At 35.2% G+C, this 18,707-nt stretch overlaps 1 protein-coding gene and 1 long non-coding RNA gene across 9 annotated transcripts in view; one reads left to right on the top strand and one right to left on the bottom strand.

Moving 5' to 3' along the window:
- The window catches only part of WDR17 (WD repeat domain 17), a 95,825-nt gene that overhangs the window by 43,825 nt on the left and 33,293 nt on the right, over positions 1-18,707 (bottom strand). For 7 of the 8 annotated variants that reach the window (XM_082444084.1, XM_082444078.1, XM_082444081.1 and 4 more), the window contains 4 exons: positions 17,647-17,775; positions 11,928-12,111; positions 7,904-8,134; positions 1,398-1,649 (listed from right to left, as the gene is read on the bottom strand). In XM_082444084.1, the coding sequence (XP_082300210.1) occupies positions 1,398-1,649; positions 7,904-8,134; positions 11,928-12,111; positions 17,647-17,769 (790 nt within the window). In that variant the 5' untranslated portion in view covers positions 17,770-17,775. The remainder of the gene's footprint in view (positions 1-1,397; positions 1,650-7,903; positions 8,135-11,927; positions 12,112-17,646; positions 17,776-18,707) is intronic. The other variant, XM_082444085.1, reaches the window with a different exon arrangement.
- The window catches only part of LOC309651414, a 43,341-nt gene that overhangs the window by 14,601 nt on the left and 10,033 nt on the right, over positions 1-18,707 (top strand). The window lies entirely within an intron of this gene.

The following is an 18,707-nucleotide window of genomic DNA, read 5'->3' as shown; positions in this document are numbered from 1 at the left end:
TAATAAGCTACTCTGGAAAGAGTCTGGCAGTTCCTCAAATGATTAAACGCAGAGTCACCCTATGACCCAAAAATTGCACTCCTGCATATACACCCAACCGAATTACAGACATGTGTCCCCATAAAGCCTGCACACGAATGTTCACGGCAGCATTCATAACCACACAAAAGTGGAAACAAGCTAAATGTCTATCAGCTGATAAATGGATAAACAAAACCTGGCATATCCATACAATGGAATGTTATTCATCTATAAAAAGGAATGAAATACTCATCCATGCTACATCACGGATGAACCTTGAAAACTCTACGTTAAGTCAAAGAAGCCAGACATAAAAGGCCACATGTTGAATGATTCTGCTTCTGTGAAACGTCCAGAACAGGCAAATCCACCGGAATAGAAAGTAGATTAGTGGTTTATGTACACACATGTGTGACTAAGGGGTGTGGAGGGCGTAATGAAGAGTGACTTGCGGATGGGTACAGGGTTTATTAGGGGGATGAGGAAATGCTCTGGAGTTAAATGATGCTAATGGTCGTAGAACTTAGTAAACACAGAAACCACTACACTGTACACTTTAACACGGTGAGTTTTTATGGTATGTGAATCTCACCTCAATAATAATGATAATAATAATAATAGATATATTATTATTAATATATATCTATCATTAATTATATCCTGTGAAATTAAAGGCAATGAAGATACATCAATAAGAATCCATCTACTTCTATGTGCAGTTTAAGTGCTTAAAGAAGTAAAGCCTTCTTTAAAAATGTTGAAAAGATAAAGACTCTTTGTCTTTCATTTTACACTTAGCAGATATGGGAAGTATTTATACAGTAGCTGAAACTGCTCTGTGTCTTCAGAGACCTCTCTCTCTCTGAAGCTAAGTAAACGGTAAAAGTAGAGTCACTTAATTCCTAATTACTATTTTAAATTCCCCACCTTCCCATCCCCCGTCACTTCTTAGTTTTGCTAAATTCTCTTATGATTAGGAAATCACGACTGTCAAAATTCTCAGTGAGGCTGACAAACTCCTCAGCCAGACAAACTGTTTTTCTAGCCAGTATTTTTACTGTCACCCTGCCACGGCTGAAATTGAACTGCCTTTGTCTCTTGTATACACACAAACACAGACATGCACACACGTGTGTCCATATATAACATCTTCCAGTGTTACCAGAAACCTGGAAAACTGGGCCTTCTTTTCATTTTTATTTGTCACTGTGTTAATGACGCACTGTATAAATAAAAGTAAACTAGTTATTTACTATAGTAATAATGTTTGAGATATTAATACGTTTTACACAAAATTAACCAATAAAAGTACAATTTCCCTGATTCAGTTAAAGAATATACACATATTGAAACCTCTGGGAGTAGGGTAAAGTTACCTCCAGTTATAAACATGCCAGGAGCACCGGGAACCCAGGCCAAGCATTGCACAGAAGCTACTGCACTGGGAAAATTAAATGTTGTTATGCAACAAAGTGATTCCGAATCTACGAGGCGAATTCCACGATGCAAATTAGCCACTAGGAGGTAATCAGTAGACAGTGGGTCCCATTCCAGGGCTGTAACGGGATCCTCTTCGTCGGTCCCTTCAAGAGATTCAGGTCTCAGAACATGTTTCTGACTTTTGTTACCTATGAAAATGTAAAGAGGATGATTTTAAACAAAATTTCCAAAATAAGATTAATAATTGAGATCGCATGAACTTTCTCCTTGCATACCACTGATCTCTGAGAGCCCTGGGAATACAAGTCTGGCATTTCTATGCAGAAGTCATAACTGACAAGGGAATGCAGGGGAATTAGAGTTTGTCCTAAGGATGAAAGTCGTACTGGACCGCTTTGCTTTGGCAATCCCCAGTACCCTGTATGTTTTTCTATTTGTTACTGAAAAGCTGTAAGAAGAAGACGTAGAAAAATGATATACATCATCTTGTCATCAACTACAATTTCACTGAGTTACAACAGCATAGGGATAGGGAAGTGTTTACCGAAGGGAAGAACATCGTGTTCTGACTAAAGGCACAGACTTTGGAGGGCTGCCTGGGTCCAGATCTTAGTCCCAAGATACTTAATCTCTGTGTGCTCAGTTTTTTATTTTACAGTGGAGATCATAACGATACCAGAGTTTGTTTGTTTAAGAGTAAACGAGTTAGTTGTCCGAAGTGCTTCGAACAGTGGGACATACGGTAAACAGCATACCAATGTTTACTGTCATCCGTCCTCATTCATCCTATCACTTGTCATATCATAATGCACTCCTGGCTACCAGAACAAAGAGGCAGCCAGAAAAACAGGGAGATGAAACAAGTGAAATTAAGTGAAGAAAAGGATCAGCAAACCATCCTCTTATTTCTTCCAAAATATATACACACTGGCGGTACGGAAAAAAAGGCCTTTGCTAACGCACCAATGGGGACTCCAATTAAACAGTTCTCTCATTCACAAAAGAAAGGCAGTGAAACACTAAGTTTACAGATTACAACGTTAACAGAAGTACCAATTATTCCTAAGTACTGTAAACTTTAAAAGAAGTGTTTATTTTAAAAATAACACTATTGAAAGATACCATAGCTCTTCCTGCAATGTCTTCGTTACATACTGTTTTTCAATGTATCAGATTATAAAAGCAGAAAAAATAGATCTCCTTGTATATATAAGATATTTGTAAAGTTAATTGAAAAATCTATTCTGGCTTGAGGTTAATTCGTCAGAACATATTCTTTAAATATAATGTTTTTCTTAGGTAGGTAGTATTTTATTTAGATATTTTGCTTATATAATCATAGAAGGTACATGTGAAGCTTCTCTTATTTGACTTTATCAAACTTTTGCAGTAACCATCAAGAAAAGTTTGCTTGCTTCTTCTTTCCCAAAATAAGCATCTTTAAAGTTGCTATTTGATAAAACAGATAGTAATGAATATTAATGTAGCTAATCATTACAAACCACAGAGAGGTAGAAAAATGATTAACCTAAGTTGTACCAGCTATTTAAGTAATTATTAGGTATTTGAATATGCCTGTTAGTATCTATGGTTATTAAAAATATTCCAGCATGTGAAAAAAAAAAACAGCAACAAAAAACTTGAGAAAATTTGCAATGCAAATACTGTAAAAGCTAAATCATGTTACTTAAAGCCCCACACTTAGAGGTAAAATTATAATGAATTGCATCATCATTTTCTGTTCTATCTGGTGTCAACATTTTTATTATAAAAGACAGAAAACTGAATCTGTAAAATTTTGCATCCCGTCGTAAGAACAACAGCTGATGGTATTTTTATTTATATACGTTATTTATTTTATTATTTACTTATGTTCTATTTTATTACACAACTATCAGGCAACTTGTGTTGTCAGATAAGAACAGAAGCATAGGATATGAATAAGTCAATAAGAAGAATTTCTTATGAAAAACAAAAACTGGGGCAAGGCAAAACTAGGGTTGAAAATAAAATAATGAGGATAGTGGAAATCCACATAGCTGTTCAAATTTTGACTTTGAGATTGGATGGCCAAAGCAAAGAAGAAAGAAATCATGAAAGGTTACACAATTCACAATGTCCATAAGATAAAAATAAAACAAAACAACAAACAAAAAATGTGCTCAGGAGCATAACTTTTCCTAGAACTGAGATGAGAAATAAATATTCCTGCGTGTTTTCAAAAAAAGCCCACAGTATTACATAGGCAGAATGTCATCAACAACATTTCTAAAATGAAACAATGCAAATTTGATGAACCCAGATCCCTGGAATAATACCAAAGTCAACTCAATTAAAACATTTCTAGTATGAAGATAAAAAAAAAAGAGAGAGAGAGATTTTCTGAAGATCTGGCTTTGTTTAAGGATATAACCTGAAATTGCTAAAACAGTAGTTTTCCAACTTTTTTGGCCCTGGAATCCCGTTCATACAAGAATTTTTATGTGAAATCCCATACAGAATACAGAATAAAGTGGTGCTTTGCAGACTGAAAGGGAGCAGGAGGCTTGAAGCCCAGCTGGATCACCTACCAAGACTTCCCATCCCCACCCCCGCTCAATACACACATATAAATCCACAAACATACTGAGCACAGTTTAAAAATCACTGCTTCACAATGAAGGATGAACTGCGTTATTGTGGGCAGTCCTCCATGAATATTTGTTATTTCTTCCAAGAGAGATAAAGACCGGACAGCAGAGAGCTTGAGGTCATAGTCTCCTGCAAGAACCTCGAGGACACAAATTCCATCTAGTTACATAGAAACAGAATCATCTGTGACGCCAAGAAGTCATTAAGAAGGTAAGGGTGACCACTCTTCAGGAAAAGTAAAAATATAACAACACCGGATTAATGCTAATGGTCTCAAAGTTTCAAACTCGCAATTTAGAGCGTAGTGTCAGAATTTAAAAGTAGTGTTTCCTTCATGACCCATTAGCTCTTGCATATGTAAGGAAAACACAAAGCAGGATTATACTAATGTTTTGTGCATATTAATTGCTAAAAACCCTATAGAATAATGAAGTCAAGAAGTCTGTATTGGTTTGTTATGGTTAAATTGTGTCCCCAAAAGATGCTGAAGGCCTAACCCCCAGTATCTGTGATGTGACTTTATTTGGAAATAGGGTATTTGCAGATGACCAAGTTAAGGTGAGGTCACTCGGGGGGACCCTAATGCATCATGACTGTGTCCTTATAAAAAGGGGAAATTTGGACACAGAGACACACATGTACGCAGGAGGAACACCCTGGGGAGGCTGGCATTATGCTACCCCAAGCTAAGGAACCACCAGAAGCTACGAGAGAGGCCTGGAACAGATCCTTCCCTGGCGCCTTCAGAGGGCCTTGCCAGACACCTTGATTTTGTACTTTTGGCCTCTAGAATTGTGAGATGATAAATTTTCTAAGAGTTCTCATCACAAGGAAAAAATTTATTTTTGCCTTTTTTTCTTTTTCCTTTTATTGTATCTATATGACATGATGCATGCTCACTAAGCAAATCTTTTCACAAGCTTTGGAAATCAAACCATCATGCTGTACACATTAAACTCATGCAGTGATGTATGTCAGTTCTATCTCAATAAGACAAAAAAAAATTCTGTTGTTCTGAGCCCTCCAGTTTGTGGTACTTTGTTAGGGCAGCCCTATCAAACTAATACACGGGTGGATCCAGAAAAATAGCACTTGATGGTGCGGGCACAGATGCACAAATTACTTTGTTTAACAGCCAGGTGATTGAGTTATGGGAAACCAGTGGCTTCTTCTGGAAGTCACACAGGCCAGACTGTTGAAATATTATACTTTCTACCCTGACATAAACCTGAACAGAAAAGTGCAGGAGGTTTTATTTTCCTGCCTCTCCTTTCTATGCCAAAATAAGCATATAATGTCTCAGTATTTCAGAGCTTAGACACATAATACTGCGTCTCAATGTCTTAACAGATTAAAACCTTCAAAAATGCCCAATAACAACAATAAAGCAAGAAAAGAAAGCCCTAGTCAATGAAAAAGGAGATGGTCACAATGACAAATTACAAAATATGAAAAATACCCCAAATGAAATATGGACCAGAATAAGAGCACATCCCCACTACTCTCCTCCGAGCTCAGGCTGCACAGATTCTGCAAGATGCAAGTGTCACGGTCCCCATGAAATCTCTGGGTGTGGGCCAGCCAGGGGGAGATATGGGGAGTGTCCCTACATAACACCCCAGGGGGCAGAGAGGCAAGAGGAGGAGACACAGGGCAGGTCTTGACTGTCCCAAAATCACCTCCCTGGTGCTGAGGAGGATGAAGAATACAGGAGGGCGAGGAAGTAGTATTTACCTGATGGGCACAGAGCAAGTCTGCAAATTATGTCACTTAACTGTGAGCCTCAGGGACCAACTATAACCAGAATCTGTTCCCAATGCAGAGAATGGAACAGACTGGGTGAGGGCATTTGAGACAACAAATCCAAAGGAAGCAAAGAACTCCCCATTCTACTCTAAAACAGATGACACTTTCCCCGTGTTAAATCAGTGCAACCAGAAGGGGCAAGAGGATGTGTACAAGGAGCACAGAGGGGAGGTGTAAAGAAGCATATGGACAGTTATTCTCAGCTTTCTTAAAAATGTATATAATAGATCTTCTTTAAAATAAAATGGTCTGATGGATAAAGAAGATGTGGCACATATATACAATGGAATATTACTCAGCCATAAAAAGAAACGAAATTGAGTTATTTGTAGTGAAGGGTTGGACCTAGAGTCTGTCATACAGAGTGAAGTAAGTCAGAAAGAGAAAAACAAATACCGTATGCTAACACATATATATGGAATCCAAAAAAAAAAAAAAAAATGGTTCTGAAGAACCTAGGGGCAGGACAGGAATAAAGACGCAGATGTAGAGAATGGACTTGAGGACACGGGAAGTGGGAAGGGTAAGCTGGGATGAAGTGAAAGAGTGGCATGGACATATATACACTACCAAATGTAAAATAGATAGCTAGTGGGAAGCAGCCGCATGGCACAGGGAGATCAGCTCGATGCTTTGTGACCACCTAGAGGGGTGGGATAGGGAGGGTGGGAGGGAGATGCAAGAGGGAGGAGATATGGGGATATATGTATATGTATAGCTGATTCACTTTGTTATACAGCAGAAACTAACGCACCATTGTAAAGCAATTATACTCCCAATAAAAATGTTAAAAAAAATAAAAAATAAATAAAATGGCCCGGCTTTATCAATAATTTATATAGCCTTTTTTTTTTAACATTACAAAGATCATTCCCTAAGGAAAGAAAAGATTTATTTGGATGTTCACTGTTTCTTCTGTTCAATTTCAATTTCTTCTTTCTTCTATTAATTTCAGATAAATTGAATGTAATATGTCTTGTGAAAGTAGTTATTCTAATCCTGAAACAGCACTTTCATCCATCTACCTAGTGAACCAGGAGTCACATCCATCAACAGAGATACCAGATGACTAAAAGCACGTTTTTCAAATGTCAGCAGTGCTTACTTGTAAGTGGAGAACTGTTCATCTAATTTTTCTATTTTTTATTATACATTTTGTTATTGTTTAAATTTTAAAAATAAACATAAACTAATTTCTCGGACCTTTCCATTGAGCCATGTTAATTAACTAATAGGGCTATAAGGAGTTATTGTTCCTTTTTATCCCAAGTTCAAACTCTTTGCTAAGGAGCTGTGACAACTAAATGGTATTTTACAAGCAGGTGGGAAAATATTTTTGAGTAGTATTAGTAAGTTATTCTATAATCCAGCTGTAGGTCCTTTGTCATTCAGGCCATTTTCTTAGTAAATGTGCAGAATGCAAGAACTGACTTTAAAAAGTAAAAATGCAGGACAAATGCCTGACAGGGGTTAACTCAAAGTAAAATCTGCACAGCTGAGTTAAATGTACTACGATGCCTTACAAATAAGATTTACTTCCAATGGTTATTTGGAATTGGCATAGCGCTGGATAATACTTGCACAGCTATTATTTAAAAATTAAAATACTTGGGGGCTTCGCTGGTGGCGCAGTGGTTGAGAATCTGCCTGCCAAAGCAGGGGACGCGGGTTCGAGCCCTGGTCTGGGAAGATCCCACATGCCGCGGAGCAACTGGGCCCGTGAGCCACAACTACTGAGCCTGCGCGTCTGGAATCTGTGCTCCGCAACAAGAGAGGCCGCGATAGTGAGAGGCCCGCGCACTGCGATGAAGAGTGGCCCCCGCTCGCCGCAACTAAAGGAAGCCCTCGCACAGAAACGAAGACCCAACACAGCTAAAAAAATAAATAAAAATGCTATATATAAAAAAAAAATTAAAATACTGTTAACTTTCTATGCTGTGTAAATAAGAAATTATATATGCTAAGAAAAATAAAATTTAAGAGACCTGACTAGTAAAATTCTTACCTGGTTGAAAAATTGATAGACTTCCATCAATATGACCAAAGACAACTTTCCCCTTTTGTTGGGTATGCCATCTGAATATACAGATATCAGACAGGAAGCTATGGGCTTCTTTGTGCACAGCCACGCCACTGTCTGGTCCTGAGATGGTCCAGATGAACAGTGGGCCTCTCTGGGAAGCAAACGCCACTGTGTCATCTCCATTCCAGCACCAGCTGAGAGAGGCAGGCGTCCCTGGAATAAATTAAATACAGACACGCAGTAGAGAAACGTGGCATAAGATCGTACCGTTAAATGTTACTTGCATCCTACCTTTCTAGAACAACTAAAATACAAGACTGTGTTCATTATTAAAAAAATATTACCTTCTTACTTGGAAATTTGATTTATAAACTAACCCTAAAGACACTACAGGGAACATATGGAGGGTACTTCTATGATGAAAAAGTACCTAGTTTCTGGTTTAAAACTACTAATATGATCATATGCTTCACATATTCAAAGAAATTTATAGAGTTCTTTCTTTCCTTCAGAAAACTATATATTAAAGCAATAAATTCTTACTGAGTTTTTGTGTATAAGACCTGCTGTAGGCGTTCTAGGTATACAAGTTAATATAGGATACAATTCCTGCTTTAAAGGATCTTAAGTATAAATTGGGGAGATAAGGATTACATTTATGAAAAGTCGCATGCTACTATAAGGATTTAATAACAACAAAATTAACACTACAAACTACTTCTTATCAGGAGTTAGATGTAAGTCTTAGTTTTGCCTTGGATGATCTAAACAAGCCACTTTACCTCTGTAAACCTGTTTCCTCATATAAAATAGACATGACTAAAAATAGCTGACCACCTGTTTCACATGAAAGTTAGGGCAAGAAAAAATAATGATGTATATAAAAATCCTTTTTAAACTAAAAGACAAAATACGAAAGTTAACTGTTAATCTCCTGTTATTGTGATCAAATAAATAATAGATGAAATAAATGTTATGGTAAATTTATGACTCAGGAGACAGATTGTGAATCTCCCGACATAGAATCGGAATCATCAAACTGAATATGCATATCAGCTCGTGTGGAGTTAGGGCCCAGGAATCTATTTTTAACAAGGTTCTCCAAATGATTTTTATGTGTAGAAAGGCTTGTGACTGTTTGGGCTACTGCCCTGGAAAGAAACTGGATTTGAATTACACCTTGAAGGAACAGCAGAGTTTCAATACATGGGTCAAGAAGTATTTCCCAGGAAGAGGAAATGCTATGAACAAAGACACAGGGTTGAAAGTTGTTCACTGACCGTAAATTCAATTGTGTCAGCAGCCTACAATGTGCCAAGAGGCAGAAGCTAAAGCTGATTCACTTGGTTATAAAGCAGAAACTAACACACCGCTGTAAAGCAATTATACTCCAATAAAGATGTTAAAAAAAAAAAAAAAGAGAGAAAAAAGAAACTGTTTCAGGGCCTGACATACAATGGGAACTCCATAAATACTCACTGAATGAATGAATGAGTACATAAATAAGGCCAATAAAAAAGCTGTTTGGTTTTCGGATACATTAACAGAAGTAGAATTTCCCCAATAAGGGATAAGACATGCTGTATGGGTCAAACCACCACAGCCCACTTGAAGGAAGCCACTGGAATGATGGCTCTCGGAATGTGTGTTTTGAGAAGCACAGCAAGGAAGAGAAAGGACCAGAAACGATGTCATGTAGTTAAAATAGAAAACACTGCTACACTGGCTTGTCACACGCAAGCACTTCTAAGAGCTCTACAATATCCACTCATTTAATTCTCCCAACAATATTCTGAGATAGGCAGGTAGTATTATTCTCCACTGTTAACAGTTTGTTTTTTTTTTTTTTCTGAAAGTATATTATTAAGTGTGACATTTTTCAGGTTGGTGACAATTTTTTAACTTTTTACATTTAAACAAAGTAATACTCATTTTCTTTTAAGTGACTTTTTTAATATTAAGAAAAAAGAATGATGAAGTAAAAAGAGTACAGAGGCATGTTCAAGTTCAACAGCCAGATGTGGAAGTTCTAACATTTTTTTTTTTTAAGTTGACAATGCCAGCTTCTACTTTGCTTAAACTGGATTCTGAAAAGAAAAAAAGGAGTCTAAGCCATTTCAAAGGGGATTACTTTAAATAAAAATGACCAAAAATATTCATAATTTTTTGCAAATAAAATATCAAAACTTTCAATCTTCAAATTAAGATCTTTGAAAACAACATGAGGAATTTACTCTTTGAAATTTTTCAGAAAAAGGAAAATTATATAAAATTGATCAAAATTGTTACCACAATTTAATCATTCTACAAATGTTAATGAAAAAGACTTATTTAATTGTATATTCAGTGGCAAAGGAAGCTATGGTGCACACAGCTGATGAACAAAAATCTCTTCCACCGTGAATGGATGTGATGCATATGGTGTTTGATGACAAATCAGTGGACAAACTAGGTAATGATACCATAAGATGCTGTCTAATCTGTCCTTCTGCATAACATTTAGAAAATGTTATTCAGTTATAGTCTAGTATAGATTTTGTGTGACAACTTTATAAGCACAATGGCATTGTATAACATTTTTAGTTTATGTCACATAAAATAAGGAAAGAATTTTAAGGAGTATTTATTGTGTTATTTAAAATTAATCTCACACAAAGCTGTATTTAAAGTACTGGGAAAGTGCACTGTTGATCAATATAAACAATACTGGAAAAACCATAGGATCTGTGATTGGTGGAGAAATGGCTATGACCAGAAAAACATGAAATCCTGATTGAGGCTATTCATCACTGTTTATACACCACAAAGCTTTGTACCAGACCTAATTTGGCTTTTTCTCATTGGAGTATTGAAAACCTTAAGGAAAACTGTTACATTAATGGAAGCTTACTGAATAGTTGACTTTTAAAAAGATTTTGCTCAGAGATTGAAGCAAACTGCTCACTGTCTAATACTGGAATTCAATGGTCGCTGCAAGTGAAAATAATAAGCAGCGTATATGAACTTGGGAAAGAGATGCTCATTTTCCTAGCTGAAAATATCTGGTAAATATTTTTTAGGACGAAAGTTACGCAACAAAATTGGTGTATTTTTCTGGTGTTTTCAGCATTCCTAACGACCTAAATTTGAAAAGACAAGGGAAAAGCCATACTCAGTCTATGTCGAACATATCCAAAGGTTCCAAAAGTCATCATTATTATTATATTGGAAGCAAGATTTAAATACAATTGCCTATGACTTCTCAATATTGTTGTTACACACTGAAAAGAATATTATAAAGAAACTCTGTAAAAAGTAAAGTTTGTGACACTGTCACATCTCAGTTTACTATCTCAAACTTACAACCAGTATTTTTTAGAGAAAAGGCTGAATATGGAAAATACATCCAGCAGTAGCTTTCAAAACCATAATCGGTAATTGAGCTACACTCAGTGCTCAAAAAGAGAACTGAATTATTATGACATTTAACACAGAAAAATGATTATTTAACTTCATCATCATTATGGGGTAAGATGCTAGGTAGAAAGAAAGTAATGATATTATGCCATTCACAAAGATCTATTTGCATAAACTAGAACTTTCTACTTTGACCTAAAAATATGGGAAAGAAGTCAACTCAGCAGAGCAGTGATTACATGCATAATATTGTCTTTGTATGTTTCAAGCAAGGCCAATTGTCTCATTGAGAAAATTGTATCTAATTATTATTTTTATATTTATTTTGGAATTTGTAATATATTTAAGTATTAATAAAGTTATTTGGTGTTGACTATGTTTTTTAATTGATCAGTGTACTGTCTGATAATTTCATGAAATTTTGTTTCAGTTTTGTACACATGCACATACACAATAACGAGTCATGATGTGAAATGTGTTTCTTATATAGATTACCATTAGAAAGCTTGAAAAACACTACTTTAAAACTTGAGCTAATTGAAATAAAATAGTTTGCTTATTGAAATAAAAATGTTTCATTCAATAAAATAAATCCCAGTTATAGGTATACCTTTTGTATTGTCGAGTTTAGCAATGACTTTTTGTTCTGCAACATTCCAAATGATCACTAAATTATCGGTACTGCCACTTGCAAACAGATCAGGGTTATGTGGACACCAAGAGATAGCTGTGATTGTTTTTTTATGTTCAGACATAATTGCGTGAAGTTTGAATTCATTATAACGGTGATCCAACTAAAAAATATATAAATAAAACATGTCAGTGCTTCTTTCTATGTAATACACTTTCCATTAATAATCACATTATTTTTTAAAAGCTACATACATGAAAATTAGTACACCTAATAACAAGATATGAACATAATTCAAGCCTTGGTCTACTTTCAAGTGAATTCAAATGTATTCAATTAGCTGAAAGAAATCATTTTTTAAAAAAATAAGAGAGAATTGAAATTAAACATACCAATTTTAAAAAGAAGTAACAATAAATGTTGTACATTTAAATATGCATAATAATTCAGACTTATTTTCCATAGCTCTATTTATGAGGGAAAAACACTTTGTTCTTAAAATATTTTTTCTGCAAATTTTTAACATATTTGAGTCAAAAAAATGTAGGTTAAATAAGCCAGCTGCTCATAACTACATTATTAAGATGTCCAAAGTTTGAAGAGTAATGGTATCATTTGGACCTGTTTTATGTTATTGCTTTTTGGAAGGGGCATTATGTTGTGTTTTTATACGTAAGTGGACAAAAGGAATAGCCTAGTTTTCCTATTTCCTTTGTAAATGTGCCATTAATTAGTGGATCAATTCATCCTTCTATCATTTTTAACACGTTTGGGATGTATATACTGTATATGTCATTTTGTTGAACCTGGCTTTTCCCTTTAACACATAACAAACCTTTCACAGTGTTATATAAGAGTTTTTCAAATCGTTATCATATTAACTATTAACTACACCAAGCTTTCTTTAACCGCATACTTGCAGTAAAATCCTAACTGCTAACACAGCCTTCAACGCCCAGCATCATGAACCTCTACTTTCGGGCCAGTCTCGTTTGGTTTCAGGCTCTTCCCTGTTCACTCCGACATTCTTGTTCCTCTAATACAGCAAAATCATTTCTGCTTTAGGGCTTATGTTTGCTGTTCCCTTGGCCTCGAATGCTCTGCTCACTGATTTGCTCATGGTTTTTCATTCTCCTGTTTGGGTCTCAGTTCAAAAACTCCACTTTAGAGAGGTGTTTTCTGACCACGGTAGCTAAATAAATTCATATCCCTCCCCAGAACCTGTCTCATGACTTTCACTATCTTTTTTTAAAACTGAGGTATAATTGGCATGTAACATTCTATTAGTTTCATGTGTACAACATAATAATTCAATATTTATACATATTGCAAAATAATCACCACAATAAGTCTAGTTAACACCCATTACCACACATGGTTACAAATTTTTTTGTGATACTTTTAAAATCAACTTTCTTAGCAACTTTAAAATATACAATACAGTGTTGTTAATTATACTCACCATTCTGTACCTTACATCCCTATGATATATTTGTTTTATAGCTGGAAGTTTGTACATTTTGACCACCTTCACCAATTCTGCCCTCCCTCACTCCCCACCTCTGGCAGCCACCAATCTGTTCTCTGTATCTGTGAGCTTGGTGTTTTGTTTTGTGTTTCAGATTCCACATAAGTGAGATCATTTGGTATTTGTTTTTCTCTATCTGACTTATTTCAGTTAGTATAATTCCCTCAAGGTCCCTCCATGTTGTTGCAAATGGCAAAACTTCCTTCTTTCTTTATGGCTGAATAATATACCTGTGTGTGTGTGTGTGTGTGTGTGTGTGTGTGTGTGTGTGTGTGTGTGTGTGTGTGTGTGTACACGCATACCACATCTTCTTTATCCATTCATCATTGATGAACATTTAGGTTGCTTCCATGTCTTGGCTATTGTAAATAATGCTGTCATGAACATGGAGGTGCATGTATCTTTTCAAGTTATTGTTTTGGTTTCCTTTGGATAAGTACCCAGAAGTGGAATTGCTGCATCATATGGTAGTTCTATTTTTAATTTGGGGGGAAATTTTCATACTGTTTTCCATAGTAGCTGCACCAATCTACATTCCCACCAACAGTGCACAAGGGTTCCTTTTTCTCCACATCCTCACCAACCTTGTTATTGCTTGTCTTTTAAATAACAGCCATTCTAACAGGTGTGAGGTGATATCTCACTGTGGTTTTGATTTGCTTTCCCCTAATGAAGAGTGAAGTTGATGGAGTACCTTTTCATGTACCTGTTGGTCATCTGTATGCCTTCTTTGGAAAACTGTCTATTCAGGTCCTCTGAACATTTGTTTTTTTTCTATTGAGTTGTATGAGTTCTTCATACATTTTGGATATTAATCCCTTATTGTATATATGATTTGCAAATATTTTCTCCCACTCAGTAGGATGCCTTCTCATTTTGTTGACGGTTTCCTTTGCTGTGCAGAAACTTTTTAGTCTGATGTACTCCTTCTTGTTTATTTTTGCTTTTGTTGCCTTTGCTTTTGGTGTCAGTGACTATCTTATTATCTGTTTTACATTTTTATAGAACACATTTCTTCCTAAAACTTTTATTTATTCATTAGTTTACTCATTTATGTATTATCTCTCCCTGCCCCCGTCCTTCCTAAGAATGTGAATTCCATGAGAAGAATTTGCCTGATTTGTTACAGTTGCATTCCTAGTGCCTAGTAATGCTTGGCCAGTAGAAGAGATTCTGTTAATATTGTTGAAAGAACGAGCTGTTGTGCTATGGTTTAACATTTAAACGACCTTTAACTTTTGCTATCGCAAATAATGCTGTAGCAAATATCTCATATATAAAAATTTGACTAATGATCTAATTATTTCCTAAGGCTTTAACCTTATATAACTTCTGTATTTTTTACTACTTGAACTTCATCTATTCCTGAACAACTTTGGAAGAAAATATTATTAAAGATGACTCAGTACCAATGGAGCTTTCATCTGATTAGTGTTACAACTATAGTAACTTTAAGTTGGGCTGTTTAAAGATATAAATGCATTTTCTGTACATTTAGGGATGAATAGGTTTGTAAGTTTTAAAGTATTAAGGGATTTAGGTTACCTATGGTAGATACTGTGAATGTGTCTAATGAATCTAATAGAAAAAAACCGCTATATAAGTTAGACATTCAGTGAAAGAGTCTATAAATACAAGGAGTGTATGAAGAAGCCAGTTTGCACATCAGTGATCTTCTCTGACTTTACAAATTATCCATATAGGATCTTAAGCACAATATAGAATACTGAACTATTTGTAGGGATTAATTCAGTAATACATTCTTATTATATTTTCAATTCAGTATTGTAAGACTGTACTGTTACAATGAGTTGGATCATAAATTACTCTACTTTTAGACTAGTTAATATATTAGTGCATTACAGTTCAATGGTTAAAGAAAAATGCTAGTGGCATGTACATGTATCATATAATAGTTCAGAAAAATCTGAAATTACATCAGTGTCATCATACAGAGTGTGATGGACGCAGATTTTGTGCATTGACACTCGGTGTTATTTAATAAATATTCCCTCCAAAAAGAATCATAATATTTCATACAGCAAAATTTTCAAAGCACTTTAATTTAGATGTTCACATTTAAAATAATAGTTATTAATATAAGTTTGATTAGTGTCAATGTCACTATTTAATCATGTAATTTTCAATGCATAGTTTGAAACACATCTTTTCAGGGAACTCTGTAATCAACTGTCACCTAAGTTTATTTGTATTAACTTCTAAATCAGGGTAATTTTTAGTTTGTTTTAGTCTTTAATGACACACAAACTTTCTTCATAGGTTTTTAAGATTAATACTTTTAGCTCAATCTTCCTAAATATTCAAGTCATAAAATGTCATCATTAAACAAGATATATGCAAACATAAAAAAAATTAAGTTTTGGCTTCATCCACTTTCTTACCTTCCTGACTCCTTAGAGGAATAGTTTTCCCTGCCTGATAAATTCTTCTTCTTCAGGAGGAAATAAAAGACAAGACAATAGGGACCAAAGATTAAGGGAAAAATTTCTTAAAGGAAGCTTAGCAACAACACACATAGGGTGGAAAAGAGGTAGATGGCAAAACAAAAGGGGCATTTAGAAGGCTTGCTCCTGTCTTCTGGGGAATGGGAAGTGAAAAAAAAATGTGAGTTATATTGAAATTGCATTTTGATTGCTAGATACTTCCTCAATCTTGAGAAATGGACTACATAAAATCTTAGCATTGTGGAAAATTAATTGGTTTATAGATTAATGCTATTATTTCTTAAATTTTCAATAAACTACAACATTATTAGCAATTAAAAGGAATTTTTACTCCAGAATAAAGCAATAATTTTTTTTTTACTCTTAACTGAAATGAGTTGGTATTTCAAGATAAAAAAAAATTCAAGAAACATTTAATAAGTGGTTACTAAGTGCTAGAGAGTGTGCAGTAACTTGAGAATTCAAAGATGAGAAAGACTCATTCTGGTCAATGGAAGCATGTAGAGATGCAATCCATTCCATAAGGTCCTTCACTAAGAAAGAGGAAAAAGCAGAATGTAGAAAAGAGCTTATACATTTGAGCTGACATTTGAAAGATGAGAAAACATCTCTGGACAGGCAATGTGGGCAAACTGAAAAATCAGTGCAAGCACAAGCAAGATACAAAAGAGTCTGAGTAGTTTTGGAAAAGGCAATGATCTCGGTGTCTGGAGCACAAGGTGACAGGGAGACGGAGACAGGAAGATCATGAAAGGATGTCATATGATGAGGTTGGATGTTAATATTAAGGAATGAGCAACTGAAGATTGAAAATTTTAGATTCGCATTATAGATGATTGATTACACTGAAGGATCAATTAGAGGGAGTCAAGATAGAGGCAAAGAGAATATTAAGAAACTATTATAATAGTTTAGGTGAGAAGGATATGGAGAAGGGAGTAAAAGGTAGAAAATACCAGAACCAGTCCTGGTTACCTACGGTGTAGGACGTGCGTTGAAGAGGGAGTCAGTGATAACTCTCACATCTGTGGTTTAGACTAATGGTTAGCGGGTGACACTGAAATACTGGCTCCAGGTTTAAGAAGAAAAACTGGACTTGGATTTATGATGCTTATGGCATCTCTATATGAAAAAATTCAGAAGGCCGTTGGCTGTGTAGATGGGGAACTGATAAGAGATGTCTGGATGGAGCCAGCACATGAAAAAAGGTAGTGATAAAGGTGTTTATCCCAAGACTATCTCAAAATATGTTACAACTGCACTATTTTTAATAGAATGCTCTCTAAAGGACTACGCACTTCTTCAACTGATAAGACAATTTTCTCGTATCACGTTACTGAGCAAGGTTTGAAATAAATGGAGAAATGAATTCCATTTATTTATATGGGAATATAGTTTAAAAGAATTAAGAACTACTTGTTCACCGTTAAAAAAACAGGACCTTTAATTCTTGAAGAAATTCTTTTTGATGAATAGCATCAAAATAGGATTACTAAATCAATTAAGAATTTGCTAATAATTTAATATTATGATATGAGCATTTTCTAAAAGCTTGACTTGTAGAACTAACATAGTATAAATAGTAACAAAATATACAATAAAATACCAATATCAATAAAGTTACAGCATTAAGCTTTTCAATATTAATTAAATAGTAATTTTACCTGATAAAAGGAAAACTTGGAAAGAATCAGCATTCTTTTACCTGATAAATATAGATGGCCAGGGTAGCACAGTACGCAAATCTGTCTCCATTGGCAACGCACACATCTTTGTTCCATGGCTGACATCCAGCAGCCAGCAGTCCCACTTGTCTTACCTGGGACATGTTTGCCTTGAAAAACAAATTCAGAGGCATATCAGTCAATTCCATTATCCAATAAACTTCCTCTTCTTTGTTTTACATCTGTTTTCCTCAATCCTTATCTTTATGCCCTGAAAACATTTTCTACTAGCACTATTAATCTCAGTGTATACTTTCAAAGGACAGGAGTTGAAATCTCCAAATGTCAACAGACATCAAGGCAGGTCATTTCAATTAAGGAAGCAAGAGATTATAAAATAAATGACAACTGACATTTGACCAAGGGTTGGTAATCCTACCAGGAGTGACAGGGACCAGAGTGAAATAGAAAGTGCACATCCTACCTAAAGGGTCTAGTACCACTGGAGAAGGTCATCCCATGTTGCCAGATTTCTGGAACTTCCCAAAGAAATGGAAATATCCAGATTTTTATGTAAACGTACCAATTTTTATACACTGGCAATTCCTTCAAGGCAGCAAATTCAAGTGTAAAACACTGTGAGCAGACACAATATTGGGAGGATTGTGACCTCTGTCTCAGAAATTCACAGTCTTCACATTGACTCTACATCCTCACAAAAAGTATTTGAGGTACACAAGGCAGGAATACAAGCTGGGTTAACAGTAGCATTCATTGTGAAGAGAGGACAGAAGGAAGTTGAAAATTACAGAATATAAATCGTTTATGTGGCAGGGCAGAGGATTTTAGAGTAAACGAGCCCAGAGTCAGTTACGTTATCTCTCATTTATTTATAAAGCTACTTTCTTCTTTATATCTTTTCTAGTTCATATTTCCACTTCCTGAAAAGATCTCTTCTTTTTTCCTCTTCTCTTTCTTCTCCAATTTCTATCTTCAGCCCATTAAATTCCTTTATCTGGGTGGAACTAGTGATATATTTCCCAAAAAAAGGAAATAATTTGCAGTGAAAACTGGCATGATAAAAAAGCCGTGCTACCAACCT

Source organism: Balaenoptera physalus (assembly GCF_965194825.1).
Source record: "Balaenoptera physalus genome assembly, chromosome: 21".
NCBI classification, from domain to species: Eukaryota; Metazoa; Chordata; class Mammalia; order Artiodactyla; family Balaenopteridae; genus Balaenoptera; species Balaenoptera physalus.
The sequence above is the reverse complement of the archived record's forward strand: the minus strand, read 5'-3'. Positions and strand labels throughout refer to the sequence as shown.